General features: G+C 60.2%; 1 protein-coding gene across 4 annotated transcripts in view; it reads left to right on the forward strand.

Annotated features, from left to right (window-relative positions):
• The window catches only part of FOXP4 (forkhead box P4), a 56,147-nt gene extending 42,542 nt beyond the window's left edge, over positions 1 to 13,605 (forward strand). Inside the window, exons 7-17 of one of the 4 annotated variants that reach the window (XM_066245905.1) lie at positions 55 to 268; positions 522 to 626; positions 1,363 to 1,450; positions 2,508 to 2,591; positions 4,245 to 4,449; positions 4,530 to 4,606; positions 5,379 to 5,480; positions 9,652 to 9,773; positions 11,216 to 11,282; positions 11,801 to 11,970; positions 12,398 to 13,605. In XM_066245905.1, the coding sequence (XP_066102002.1) occupies positions 55 to 268; positions 522 to 626; positions 1,363 to 1,450; positions 2,508 to 2,591; positions 4,245 to 4,449; positions 4,530 to 4,606; positions 5,379 to 5,480; positions 9,652 to 9,773; positions 11,216 to 11,282; positions 11,801 to 11,970; positions 12,398 to 12,545 (1,382 nt within the window). In that variant the 3' untranslated portion in view covers positions 12,546 to 13,605. The remainder of the gene's footprint in view (positions 1 to 54; positions 269 to 521; positions 627 to 1,362; positions 1,451 to 2,507; positions 2,592 to 4,244; positions 4,450 to 4,529; positions 4,607 to 5,378; positions 5,481 to 9,651; positions 9,774 to 11,215; positions 11,283 to 11,800; positions 11,971 to 12,397) is intronic. The other 3 variants (XM_066245992.1, XM_066246089.1, XM_066246144.1) reach the window with 3 other exon arrangements.
• Positions 13,606 to 13,838: the final 233 nt, after the last annotated feature.

Consider the following 13,838-nt stretch of genomic DNA (forward strand, 5'->3'; position numbering starts at 1 on the left):
GATGGGAAGGCTCTCCGTGTCCCTGGGGCCCTGCCGGCCTCTCTCCTCTCTCAGCAGCCGTGTGCCCCACGGACCTGCCCCAGCTATGGAAGGGCGAGGGTGCCCCTGGGCAGCCCGCTGAGGACAGTGTCAAGCAGGAGGGGCTGGACCTCACTGGCACGGCCACCACCGCTACCTCGTTTGCCGCCCCCCCCAAAGTCTCACCCCCGCTCTCCCACCACACCTTGCCCAATGGACAGCCCACTGTGCTCACACCTCGGAGAGACAGGTACGGGCCCAGGTTGGGAGGGGGCATTGAAGACCTGCCCCAGGACACACCTGGGCCTCTAGGGATGGCATTACACGGGCTGGGAGGGAGGGCGGAGCTCGGGGACCTGGAAGTGTGCCTCCCTCGCAGGGCACACAGGATTGTGCTAGGTCTCTGGAAAACCTGTGTTAGGGGCAGAAGCGTAACCAGCGGGGGATCTGGGGCTGGTGGGGTCTTCAGGGTCCCTGACTACCGCTTTGGTCCCCTCTCCTAGCTCCTCCCATGAGGAGACCCCTGGTTCCCACCCTCTCTATGGACACGGAGAGTGCAAGTGGCCCGGCTGTGAGACCCTGTGTGAAGACCTGGGCCAATTTATCAAGTAGGTACCCACCCCACTCTCCCCCACTCCACCCCCCAGTCCCAGGCTTCCCAGCCTACCATCTAGCTTGTCCCTTCTTGGGCCTTCGGCCACCAGCTGTCCTGCTGTCCTCCCCCAGGGGGACCTAGTTCCTTCTCTGCCCTGATCATCTCCCCCTCACCCCCACCCGCCTGCCCACCCACCCAGCAGCCTGTATTCTCCAGCCTCCCCACCCTGTCCCCAAGCTGCACAGCCCAGCAGGGTGAGGGTGTGAGGAGGAGAGGCCCCCCCCACTGCCCTCCCCCCAGCCTCAGCCCCCAAGAGTGATGGCCTAGTGACAGTCCTGGCCAGTGGACAGGCAGGGCGGGAGGCAGACAGGCGGCTGGCAGCAGGCGGCCAGCTGCCACAGCCGTGCCAGGCTCTGTCACTGACTGATTAACTCCGCTGTCTCCCAGACCCTTGCAGCATCAGGGTCAAACAAATTGTTTTCACGCTTCGTCAGAGGTTTACTTAATTAGTTCATTTGCAATTAGGTCTCTCTGTCGCTGGGATTTTAGCAAAGACATCAAAGGAGGGTGACTAGAAAGCGGCTTCCTCCTTCGCCCCATTTTCCCCTCCACCCCTTTTCCCTTCTTTGTATCTCTCGGTCTGTCTGCTTTGCAGGCGGTGGGCAGGCTTAGAGGATGGGATGGGAGGGTGGTGACAGCAGGAAACCCAGGGCCAACTTTCTCTTCTCCGCCCCCTCCTCCTCCTGAAGACACCTCAACACAGAGCACGCCCTGGACGACCGGAGCACGGCCCAGTGCCGGGTGCAGATGCAGGTGGTGCAGCAGCTGGAGATCCAGGTGCGCGGAGCTCTGAGGGGGCGGGGCTATGAGGGGCGGAGCTGTGAGCGGTGTTGGGGGAGGGGTGCCAGCCCCTGCCCCACCCACTGCACTGACTTCCCAGGAGGGTTTTGGGGGAGTCTAATAGAAGGGGCCATACGGTCAAAGTCAGCATCTTTCATTTTCTAGGTCCTAATTACCATAATTTTGAGGTGTAGGCAGCTGGATTCTGAGGGGTAAACCAGGGTCAGCATTGTCTCTGCCGGGCATCCAGAAAGAGACTCATGCTAATAAAAACAAAAATAATATTCATAGCTAACACATGGAGGACTTTCTGTGTGCCGTCCTGAATACTTGACCTATATAACTCAGGGAATCCTCTAAACAACCTATGTGATGGGTATTATTTTTATCCCTACTTGACAGAAAACAGGCTCAGAGAGGTAAAGTAACCTGCCTCTGGTCACCCAGCGAGCAGGTGGGATTAGAACCTAGGCAGTCTGGCTCCCAAGTCTAAGTTCTGAAACGCAAGAGTACTTGGAAGGCTCCTCAGGACAGACTGCCAGGCAGCCAATCAATATTTACCCAGTTCCCTCTGGCACCTAGCAGAGGGCCCTCCCGTGAGATTGCTAGTTGGGAAAGATCTGTTGAATTTATGAATGGGGGTGAATGAATCATTCATCCATTCCGGTGTCTCCATTCAGTGCATGAGGACCCCCTCGCCCACAAGTGCTGCTGAACTTGGGTGTTGTTCAGCCACAGCCTCTGCCCTTGTTGGGGAGAAGAGGCATGTGCTGTTAGGAAGAGGGCCCCCGACTGTTGATGAGGAGAGCCTGGAACACGAAGTCTGGAGGAGAAGCAAGGAGGGCTTCGGGGAACAGGCGATCCCGTCCTGGCCTTGAGGATGTGAGGGGACAGAGAGGACTAGGACAGCAGGAGCTGGGACGCTGAGGCTGGGAGGCAAACATGGGTGGGAATAGGGGCTTCCTGGGGAGTCTGGTGGCATGTGGAGGAGGCAGAGGACCTGGTTGCCTCCAGGTGCAGCCCAGCTCACCTCCAGCCTCTCCGCCCTCCACAGCTTGCCAAGGAGAGCGAGCGACTACAAGCCATGATGGCCCATCTGCACATGCGGCCCTCTGAGCCCAAGCCCTTCAGCCAGCCAGTGAGTGGCTCTTCCCCTCTGGACAGCCTCCCTCACCACCTCCATAGCTACCTGACCCCTCCCTTCGGCCTCCCTCGCCACCTCCATAGCTCCCTGACCCCTCTAGACAGCCACCCTCACCACCTCCATAGCTCCCTGACCCCTCCCTATGGCCTCCCTCACCACCTCCATAGCTCCCTGACCCCTCCCTCACCACCTCCATAGCTCCGTGACCCCTCCCTATGGCCTCCCTCACCACCTCCATAGCTCCCTGACCCTTCCCTACAGCCTCCCTCACCACCTCCATAGCTCCCTGACCCCTTCCTCCATAGCTCCCTGACCCCTCCCTCCATAGCTCCCTGACCCCTCCCTATGGCCTCCCTCACCAACTCCATAGCTCCCTGACCCCTCCCTCCATAGCTCCCTGACCCCTCCCTGCGGCCTCCCTCATCACCTCCATAGCTCCCTGACCCCTCCCTACGGCCTCCCTCACCACCTCCATAGCTCCCTGACCCCTCCCTACAGCCTCCCTCACCACCTCCATAGCTCCCTGACCCCTCCCTACGGCCTCCCTCACCACCTCCATAGCTCCCTGACCCCTCCCTATGGCCTCCCTCACCACCTCCATAGCTCCCTGACCCCTCCCTCCATAGCTCCCTGACCCCTCCCTGCAGCCTCCCTCATCACCTCCATAGCTCCCTGACCCCTCCCTACGGCCTCCCTCACCACCTCCATAGCTCCCTGACCCCTCCCTACAGCCTCCCTCACCACCTCCATAGCTCCCTGACCCCTCCCTACGGCCTCCCTCACCACCTCCATAGCTCCCTGACCCCTCCCTGCGCCTCCCTCATCACCTCCATAGCTCCCTGACCCCTCCCTATGGCCTCCCTCACCACCTCCATAGCTCCCTGACCCCTCCCTGCGTCTCCCTCATCACCTCCATAGCTCCCTGACCCCTCCCTGCGCCTCCCTCGCCACCTCCATAGCTCCCTGACCCCTCCCTGCGCCTCCCTCATCACCTCCATAGCTCCCTGACCCCTCCCTATGGCCTCCCTCAACACAGCCATAGCTCCCTGACCCCTCCCTACGGCCTCCCTCATCACCTCCATAGCTCCCTGACCCCTCCCTGCGGCCTCCCTCACCACCTCCATAGCTCCCTGACCCCTCCCTACAGCCTCCCTCACCACCTCCATAGCTCCCTGACCCCTCCCTACGGCCTCCCTCACCACCTCTATAGCTCCCTGACCCCTCCCTGCGCCTCCCTCATCACCTCCATAGCTCCCTGACCCCTCCCTATGGCCTCCCTCACCACCTCCATAGCTCCCTGACCCCTCCCTGCGCCTCCCTCACCACCTCCATAGCTCCCTGACCCCTCCCTGCGCCTCCCTCACCACCTCCATAGCTCCCTGACCCCTCCCTGCAGCCTCCCTCACCACCTCCATAGCTCCCTGACCCCTCCCTGCGGCCTCCCTCACCACCTCCATAGCTCCCTGACCCCTCCCTATGGCCTCCCTCACCACCTCCATAGCTCCCTGACCCCTCCCTATGGCCTCCCTCACCACCTCCATAGCTCCCTGACCCCTCCCTACGGCCTCCCTCACCACCTCCATAGCTCCCTGACCCCTCCTGACCAGCCCTCCCAGCTGGTCTCAGCACCTTCCCCATTGCTCACAGCTTATCCCAGTCCCCGGCTCCTCATTCTCCAAGGTGACCGTCTCTGCAGCAGACTCGTTCCCAGATGGCCTCGTGCACCCCCCCACCTCAGCTGCTGCCCCTGTCACCCCCCTGAGGCCTCCAGGCCTGGGTTCTGCCTCCCTGCACAGCGGGGGCCCTGCCCGCCGGAGGAGCAGCGACAAGTTCTGCTCCCCCATCTCCTCAGGTAAGGACCGCGGGAAGAGCATTTCCCCCCCCAAGCTGGGCCCCACAAATAGCTACCTGATCCTCTGCCTGTCTCCCCAGAGCTGGCCCAGAATCACGAGTTCTACAAGAACGCTGACGTCAGGCCCCCCTTCACCTACGCCTCCCTCATCCGCCAGGTGAGCATGGAAGGTAGCAGAGGGGCCAGGGGATGACACCCGGGCCGCGCCCTGGCCTCAGGGCCCCAGGCTGCAGGAGGATCCTGGGCCAGGGGACATAATGTTCCCTGTTGACTGTCCCCTCTGCTCACCCACATTTCCCTTCTTAGTCCTAGGTCTCTCAGATAGGCTCCAGCTGGTCACGTGACCGTTTCTCTGGGATCTCCTGGTACCCACTGTACTCATTCTCTCATTTCCACGAACGCACACTCCCATGAGACTGTTTTCTGATAGACTTATGGTCACTTTAAGTCGGCTTCCTGTCCCTGTCTGTCTGTCTGTCTGTCTCTCTCTCTCTCTAGGTCTTTCTGACACCCCCATCTCAGAGGATGCCCTTTGCCAAAATCGGGATCAATTCCAAACAGCCCCTGCCACCTAGATATCTGTCTCAAGAATACACTTTTGTTCCCACTCAGGGCAGGGGCCCTCAGAGTCCTTTTCTCTCCTGAGAAATTCATGTGCCCCTCGCACAAGCGCGTAGCCCTTGAGGCTTGGTTCCCTTTGTGACTGGGCTGGGCCCAGCCTGCCCTGCACCCAGCCTGCCCTGCACCCAGCCTGCCCTGCTCAGGGCCCTGTATGAACAGTCCTTGTCCTCAGGCTTCCACCTTGAGTCCCTCTTCTCTCAGGGTGGGTTCGTGGCCAAGCTAAAGAGGGCGATCCTCAGGGAGAGAACACAAGCCTCGGACCCTTTGAGCCCAGACTGAGGGTCCCCTTGGGTCTTCCTTGCCCACAGGCCATTCTGGAAACCCCCGACAGGCAGCTGACCCTGAACGAGATCTATAACTGGTTCACCAGGATGTTCGCCTATTTCCGGAGGAACACTGCCACCTGGAAGGTAAGGCATGCTCCTCTTGCCAGGCCCAGGGCCCCAGTCACCCTCAAACGTCACATCCCTTTAAAACTAAGGATTCTTGAGCCTGACCAGGTGGTGGCACAGTGGATAGAGCGTCAGAGTGGGATGTGGAGGACCCAGATTCGAGACTCTGAGGTTGCCAGCTTGAGCGCAGGCTCATCTGGTTTGAGCAAGGCTCACCAGCTTGAGCCCAAGGTCACTGGCTCGAGAAAAGGGTCACTCGGTTTGCTGTAGCCCTCCTGGTCAAGGCACATATGAGAAATCAATCAATGAACAACTAAGGAGCCGCAACGAAGAATTGATGTTTCTCATCTCTCTCTCTTCCTGTCTCTCCGTCCCTATCTGTCCCTCTCTCTGACTCTGCCACAAAAAAAAAAAAGAAAAAAAGAAAAAAAAAAGGATGCTTGATTGAGAGGCAGTCATACAGAAATGGCCCGCCCAGAGCTCAGGCTAGGCTATATACCCTTCCACCCTCACCTTTTTGGGGCCATGGAATGTTCTTTAACTTCTTCTTTTTTTTTTTTTTTTTTTTCTGAAGTTGGAAACAGGGAGGCAGTCAGACAGACTCCCGCATGTGCTTAACCGGGATTCACCCGGCACGCCCAGCAGGGGACGATGGTCTGCCCATCTGGGGCGTTGCTCTGTTGCAACCAGAGCCATTCTAGCACCTGAGGCAGAGGCCACAGAGCCATCCTCAGTGCCCGGGCCAACTTTGCTCCAATGGAGCTTTGGCTGCGGGAGGGGAAGAGAGAGACAGAGAGAAAGGAGAGGGGGAGGGATGGAGAAGCAGATGAGCGCTTTTCCTGTGTGCCCTGGCCGGGAATTGAACCCGGGACTCCTGCACGCCAGGCCAACGCTCTACCACTGAGCCAACCGGCCAGGGCTCTTTAACTGCTTCTTAATGATCCCTCCCTTCTAGCCTTGCGCTGCCTTTCTGGGAAGAAGCCCTCCTCTCCTCTAGAGTGCTACCCCACAGGCCCCAAAGACTGCATGAAGTAGGGGCCCCAGGGACCCTGAGGGTCCAGTATCCTGGCTGAAGGCACTTGCTCTGAGCTCAGGATGGGGTGGGGTGGGGAGTGCAGGCCCGGACACGTGGATGGTCTGGGACCCGTGGACTGTGTATACGCTGGGCACAAACACAGGCAGCCACACACTCTCCCCCAGCTCTGCCATCGGCTGCAGAAAGATAATTGTCTCCATCCAATTAGTCATTTTGGCACCTTCACCCCCTAAGAGTTTTCCTGAGGGACTAGAGGCAGGCAAGGGAGGGACCCTAGAAAAATAGGACACGGAGATGTAGGCTGAGCTGCTAAGCCATTTGTTTCTCTGTAGCCAAGATGGTATGTGTGTTGGTGAGCCTCTGTCTGTCTGTCTGATGGGTGAGGTTAGGGTCTTTGCAGCAGAGTGGTGAGAGGAGTGGGGACAGGAGAGGGGAGTGTTGAGCCCTATGGGGAAGTTTAGACACCTGAGGAGTCGTCCCTATCCCAGAACCTTACTCGGATCCCTGGCTCTTGGGTCCCCCTGCTGGCCAGTGCAGAAACTGCAGTTAAACAGGCTGCCTCTCCCCATCCCACCACGTTTCAACAAGTGTCACCTAAGGCCCCCTCCCCACCAGGCCTGCACAGGGTCCAGCCTTCTCTACTCTGGGAATGTACTGAGTGCAGCAGGAGAGACTGCTCCATTATCTTCCGTATCCCGCACGCCCAATTCCCAAAGCTGGGGTGAGAAGCTGTGAGGCTGGGACAGCTGCTCTGATTGGCTGTGAGTGATGTCATTTCCTGCCAACTGCAGTCCTGCCTTGTCTCTAGCCTGCAGGGCCTTCCTGGGGCCCTCCTAGTGCAGTCTCCAACCTCCAGGCCAGTTGGATATTGGGCTTTGTAAATGACAGAGTCCCATATGAACCATTACAGCTATCACCTAATGTTTACTCTGATATTGCATATTAATCCTTTGCCTTTAGAGGTCACAATGTAGACAGAGCCTCACTTCCATAAAACAGTCTCTTCCTTGGGGGCAGAGAGCCACCCACCGACCTACCCTCCTTTTCCTGTTCTCTCTGGACTGCACCACCTCAGTGCGGTTCTACTCTCCTTTCCTTGAGATCAGGGGAACTGGTTTCGGTGACTTCCTTAAACCCCTTGGTGACTGTGCTGAAGCTACCCTCCTCCGTAGCCCAGGCCCCCTTGGCCTTTCATAGCACCTCCGACTGGCTGCCCGGCCTGGGTCCCCTCAGCGGCACGTCTCGCTCCCGAGTCTTCACCTCCATCTCCCGTCACCGAGCCTGAGTCTCAACGGGAAGCTGGCGGAATGACCGGATGGGTGATCTTCCCGGTCAGCAGTGCTCGGCTGCTGCTTCCACCACCTGAGGCCCTGGCTGTGCCCTCCTCGTGGCTCAGCAGACTCCATCTCGGCTTGGGGTCCACTTGGACCGTCAGGAGTTTCGCAGCTTCGTTCACATCACTTGGGAAATGCACCCTGTCTGTACCCAGCTCTCTCCCTCGCACCTCCTCTTGCCCGCCACTTATCTCCCCTGAGGTCCCGCCTCCTCTCAGCTGCTTCGGCTTCCTTTCCTCCGTCCTCTTCGCCTCTCTGGCCTCCACCCTGAGATGCTGTCCACTTCAGACCGGGGCAGGAGGGGCAGAAGCTGGCATTGGCCAGGCCAGCTGCTGTGCATCCGGGGACAGAGCTGCCATCTGCCATGGTCCTCTCCAGCACCCCCCCCACCCCACCCCCGTGTCCGTCCCCTTCCAGGGCCCATGTTGTGGGCCCGTCCTTTTGTTTACACAGCCCCCGCCAGACCCCTTAAATTGCCGTTAATGTTTCAGCGTAACGAATTAGTCTCTCATCACGAATCAGGCTTCGAAATGAGGGAAAAAAGCCCCGGTGAGGCCATCCTCGGAAATTGGGGTCATTCTCATTTGCAAAGCGGAGGATCGGAGCCCCGTAATGCGGGCAAATTTATTCCGAGGCAGGAGCCCCGGCGTGATTAGGCCCTTTGTAATTATCGCTCCAAGAGATTCCACTCCAGCCGCCCGCCTCCCTCGTGGATTAGCAAGCGAGTCGGAAAAATACACAGGATTTAATTAGAGGCAAATTAAAATTGGTAATGAAATCGGGCCAGTTGCAAGTGGCAAGAGTTGGAAAGGAGAGAGGGAGAGGGGATCTCCAGGGGCACCCACCGACTGCCCGCCCGGCCTGATTTCTTCTCCATTTAGAAATGTAAAGAGGAGGCAAGATGGGGACAAAGGGGGGTGAGGGAGGACAGGTAACAGGGACAGCTGAGGGGGCTGGTGAAGCTGAGGGAAGAGTGCAGGGACAGGGCAGGACAGGACAGAGGGACCGGGTAGGAAGGGAGTGGGTGGGTTAGGGCTCTGGCCTAGGCTCCCGAGGTGGGGAGGGCAGGGAATTGGGCCAAGCACCCCCACCTTCACCCAAGTGTCCTACAAACCAGATGACCTCAATTCTAGAAGTTACCCTGCCAGGAGGAGGTCAGAGTGGCCAGGAGACTTCCTCTGCTCTCTCCTCCTGCCTTACAGCGGCTAAACCCACGCCCTCCTTTCTCCCGGTCTGTTCCAACATGTATTAGGCCTCTGCTGCTGTGTACCTCACGCTGTCCACAAGCTGTCTGTTCTGAGGCACAGCTCGGGGCCATGGCTCCCGCCCTCCCAGAGGCGGAGAATGGCTGCTGTGAGGGTTCCTGCATTAGTCCCAGAACTTTTCGGTGCTTAATGGAGATTCTGTGCGCACGTGAGATAGGGCGTCCCAACTCACTGGGGTTGCCAAGGCCTGAGAGTGACCTCTTGATAATCAGAAGCCCTGAGTAACAGCTTACGTGTCTGATGAATGACGTGGAAAAACAGTGTGACTGACTCCACATCGTTAAGCTGGTTGACAGTTTTCCAGAGTTTGGCGGCAAGAAGGGGAGCAGAGAAGGCAGTGGGCTGTCAGTAGTGGAGACGCCGGGAACCCCTGGCTCCAGGGGCGGGAGAGGGGCCTTTGATCCGCTGTGGCCAGGTCTCTCCCCGACCCCTCCCCTGCCCGTCCCTGTTTGAGGGAAGGTGGGACAAGGGCCTTCCTGTTTGAGCGCCCCTGGGCGGAGGCGGGGCCTAGCGGGCTACCTCTGAGCACCTGTCCCCTGTCCCTGCGCCCCCAGAATGCTGTGCGGCACAACCTCAGCCTGCACAAGTGCTTCGTGCGTGTGGAGAACGTCAAGGGCGCCGTGTGGACCGTGGACGAGCGCGAGTATCAGAAGCGGAGACCCCCAAAAATGACGGGGTATGTGGGCCCGGACCCCAGGCAGGGTGCACCCACCGGAGTGTGGTCCAGGTCGCTCCCTTCCCCTCCAGTGCATCAAAGCCTTCCTACTTTTGAGGGTGCGGTGGGGAGAAAAGGGGGGCATGGAATCTGGAAATGACAGGTGGTTAGAAAAGGACATTTATGTTGTAGTCTACTCCTTCGACTGAGGGAAGGATCCAAGGGACACCGGGTGCTCGAAGGGGACAGAGGCCCCAGGTAGCGTGACTAGAGCTGGGACATGGCGGGTGTCAGGCACTGGCTGTGGGTGAGGGAGCTGCCACCCCCCGGAGCCAGTCTCCCCCACCCTATCGCAGGCGGAGGCCACGTCTAAGACCCGTGGGCCCTCCCTGTAATTTGACAGGAGAGGAGTCCAGAGAGGGCAGGGGCCGGAGGGAGGTTACCGAGCACAGCCGAGTCTCTGACCTCCTGTTCTGTGATCTCAACCACACAGCACTCTGACTGGAAACTGAGGAACCTGCCAGAGGCTCAAACCTCCTCTTTGGGCTTCCCTTCCAGCCCCCAAGGCCTCCCTACCCCGGACACCCCCACAAGGGCCACCCTTTGCCTGTGCCTCTTGGCCCTGAGGCCTGGGGTCCGGAGAGAGAGGTCTGGGGCAAGTTAGATGGGTATCTCTGTGCGGGTGCCTGTTGTCCTCAAAGAGTCCTTCTTCCTGGAGTCGACTCCCAGGCAGCTGTGGGGGGTGGGGCCTGAGAAGAGGAAGGAAAGCCATCCCCCTTCTGAGTATCCCCATGTGCCAGTCACACTGTACCTTCATGTCCCATTACCAACGTGGAATCAGGAGGCCTGCGTTCAAATTACTTCTTACCAGCTGTGTGACCTTGGGCCAGTTCCTTAACCTCTCTGAGACGCTCTATAAACTGGGGGTAATCACTGGAAGAGGCACAGTGTCGAGCCCTTGCTTTCCCTGACCCAACTCCCGCACATCTTCCTGTGCAGAAAGGTCTGTGTTACGGAGCATGTGGTGACCAGCTGAGCACAGACCTACAAGGTGTCCCCAAATTCAGGATAGCAAGAATGTGTGGATTTGAAAAACATAGGACAATGGAGGCTACTATAGCTTGGACTTGCCGAACGCCGGAAACACTAGACTAGAGAGAGTGCTGGGACGACACAATGTGAAGACAGGCCTGGGGGGCGGGGGTGCTGCCCCACGTACCAGCCCCAAGACACGTCCCTGAGCCCCTGAAGCCCCAGCTCCTCCCCTGTGTGGGGGGCTGCTGGTGCCTGCTCTGCCAGGCCAGCATGAGGACTGAGGAAGATGGGGCCCACTGGCTCAGCACATGGTGGCCGACCTTGCTTGCCCCCCAGGGACTGTGAATGGGACAGGCCCTTAGCCAGGGTCAAGGGGTGAGAGAGGAGTAAGTGGATGAACGACCCAAACCCTTCCTTCTCTCCTCCAGAAGCCCCACACTGGTGAAGAACATGATCTCCGGCCTCGGTTATGGAGCACTGAATGCCAGCTACCAGGTGTCTGGGCCCTTCCCGGGGCCCACCAGCCACGCCCCTGTGCCCTCCTGCCCCCTCTTCGGTTTCCCTTCAACACGCGGGGCCTGTGGAGACCTCCCCCCTTCCTGCAGAGACCCATCTTAGCAGGAGGGGAGGGAAGACTACTTTAGGTGGCCACCCCCCACCCTCTGCCCACCTCAGCTGCAGGGGGGGTGCCTCTGCTTTCAAGATGAGGCCTGACAGAGCAGGGCAGTGCGCAGGGCAGGGAGGGTGGCATAACCAGCGGGGTCTCCCTGGCTTGTCAGTCTGGAGGTCCTGCCTCCTGGAAAGGGGCCAGGTCAGGACAGCGTGAAAGGAGAAGGTCAGGGCCCGAGCTCTGGCGTTGGGAGGTGTGGTGTTGGAAAGGCGGAGTCTCGGTTGGGCGCTGCCACGGCACCTGTCAGCAGGATGGGGGGCAGACCCATGGGAGGTCCTGGGGGTGGGGAAGGGACAGAAGCTGCCTGGGGACAGCGCACTGACAGGCCCACCTGGCCCTCCAGGCTGCCCTGGCGGAGAGCAGCTTCCCCATCCTCAACAGCCCTGGCATGCTGAACCCCGGCTCCGCCAGCAGCCTGCTGCCGCTCAGCCATGATGACGTGGGTGCCCCCGGGGAGCCGCTCCCCAGCAATGGCAGCAGCACCCCGCCTCGCCTCTCGCCACCCCAGTACAGGTGAGCACACAGCATCCCCTCCCTGCCCCCCCAGAGCCCATGGATGTCAGGGAGGGGCCTCTCCCACTTCGCCCCCACCGTACCTCCCCTCCCAGGACACATGGCCTCCCTCCTTTCCCCTGGTCCTTCTCTCCTCCCCTTTCTCTCTCCTTCATCTCTCCTTCCTTTCCCCCCTTTCTTCTTGTACCCCTTTCCCCTCCTCCTCCTCCCCCTCCTCACCCCTCTCTCCCTTCTTCTCTTCTCTCCCCTTCCCGAAGAGCCCTGGGGGAGCTCCATCAGACCTAAGACATCCGGTCCTAGAGGCTGGGGTCCTGGGAGGCCAGCTGTGGACACCCCACTTCACCCCCCAAAATTCCGGATGGGTTTTCAGGGGGAGCAAGGAAGGGCCACCAGGGTGCCCACGTGACCCCTCCCGCCTCCTGTCCAGCCACCAGGTGCAGGTGAAAGAGGAGCCGGCGGAGGCGGAGGAAGACAGACGGCCGGGCCCCCCTCCGGGCCCCCCCAACCCCAGCGCTGCAGGGCCTGCAGAAGACAGGGACCTGGAGGAGGAGCTGCCGGGAGAGGAACTCTCCTAAGGGCCTCGAGGGGCAGGCAGGGCAGGGGTGAGACCCCGCCCGGAGCCCGGGCCCCACCCACCCCCACTCCACAGCCCCACCCAAACCTCAAGGCACTTCCGGGACTCAGACGGTGGGGCTGGGCCAGCAACTCCCAATGTGACCTGACTGACAGATGCTTAGGGCAGGGACGGCCCCGCCCCCAAGGGGAAACAGGATCCCTGGTCTGGGACCAGCAGAGGACGCGGAGGGCCCAGACCCCTCCTCAAACCCTCCCGGCCACCAGCAGCAGGGCCCTCCTCCCCCACCAGCTCTCCCCACAGGGCCCCGCAGTGCCATGGAGACCCGCAGGCGGGGCTAAGCCACCCCCTCAGACCCAGGGCCCCTCGCACCTGGCTCTGGTAGTGTTTTCCTAGCCGGAGCCCCCCCCCCCCCCGCGCTCCCCTAATCTGTGCTCCCTCCCACCTTCTTTTCCAAACTGTGAAGAAAAAATTCTCTACCCTTCACTCCTACCCGCCCTGGCCTGGGTGGTGGAACTGACGTTTCCAACTATCCCCAGAAGAAATCAGGCCCCTCGACTGTGCCCATCCAAAATCCACAGCAGGGGGGGGTCACAAGTTGTGTGCCCTGTGGGGTCCATGGGAGCAGGGCCACCTGGCTTTAGCCCCTCCTGACCGGACATGGGACCCCGGCTGCACGGAGCCTTCACCAGTGCCCCTGCGGCTGCCGCGCAGGCCAGGGAGCAATCGTAGGGAGAGGCCCCTGCTGCCGCCTCCGGAGGGCTCCGTGCCAGGCGGACTTCTGGATTGGGGCCGTTGAAGGGAGCCCAGCCACCCTGGAGGCTGAAGTTGGGGCAGAGGTGGCATCCTGCCTCTGGCGCGGGAAAGGCCAGGCTGACGCCAGGCTTGAGGGTGGATGGGATTAATTTGGTGGCAGCTCTGACCCACCAGGTCGTCCCTGCCCCAGCCTATAGGTCCCCTGTTACAGTCCTTCCTCACCCTCCCCTCCGCACCTCTTCCCTTGTCCCCCCAGTTAAACGGATGACCAAAGACCTTTCTTATGCCGGAAGCAAAAACCAAAACTTTTTGTTGGCTTTTTCCTTTGTCGCCTCCCTATACCTCCTGCTCCTCCTGCTCCCTACCCCAGCCCCAGGCTGGAAGCCCTCCCTCCACTTAAGTTATTGTTTTAAACCAAAGTTTACAGTGTCTGTTGGTGGCCAAGACCCTCTCCACCCCTTTTCCACCCCACCCTGAGGACCCTGGGACCAGTAGGGGCTGGGGGCCTCCCCTGCCCCCTGCTCACCTCCCATCTGCT

The sequence above is a fragment of the Saccopteryx bilineata genome, chromosome 1 (genome assembly GCF_036850765.1).
Source record: "Saccopteryx bilineata isolate mSacBil1 chromosome 1, mSacBil1_pri_phased_curated, whole genome shotgun sequence".
NCBI classification, from domain to species: domain Eukaryota; kingdom Metazoa; phylum Chordata; class Mammalia; order Chiroptera; family Emballonuridae; genus Saccopteryx; species Saccopteryx bilineata.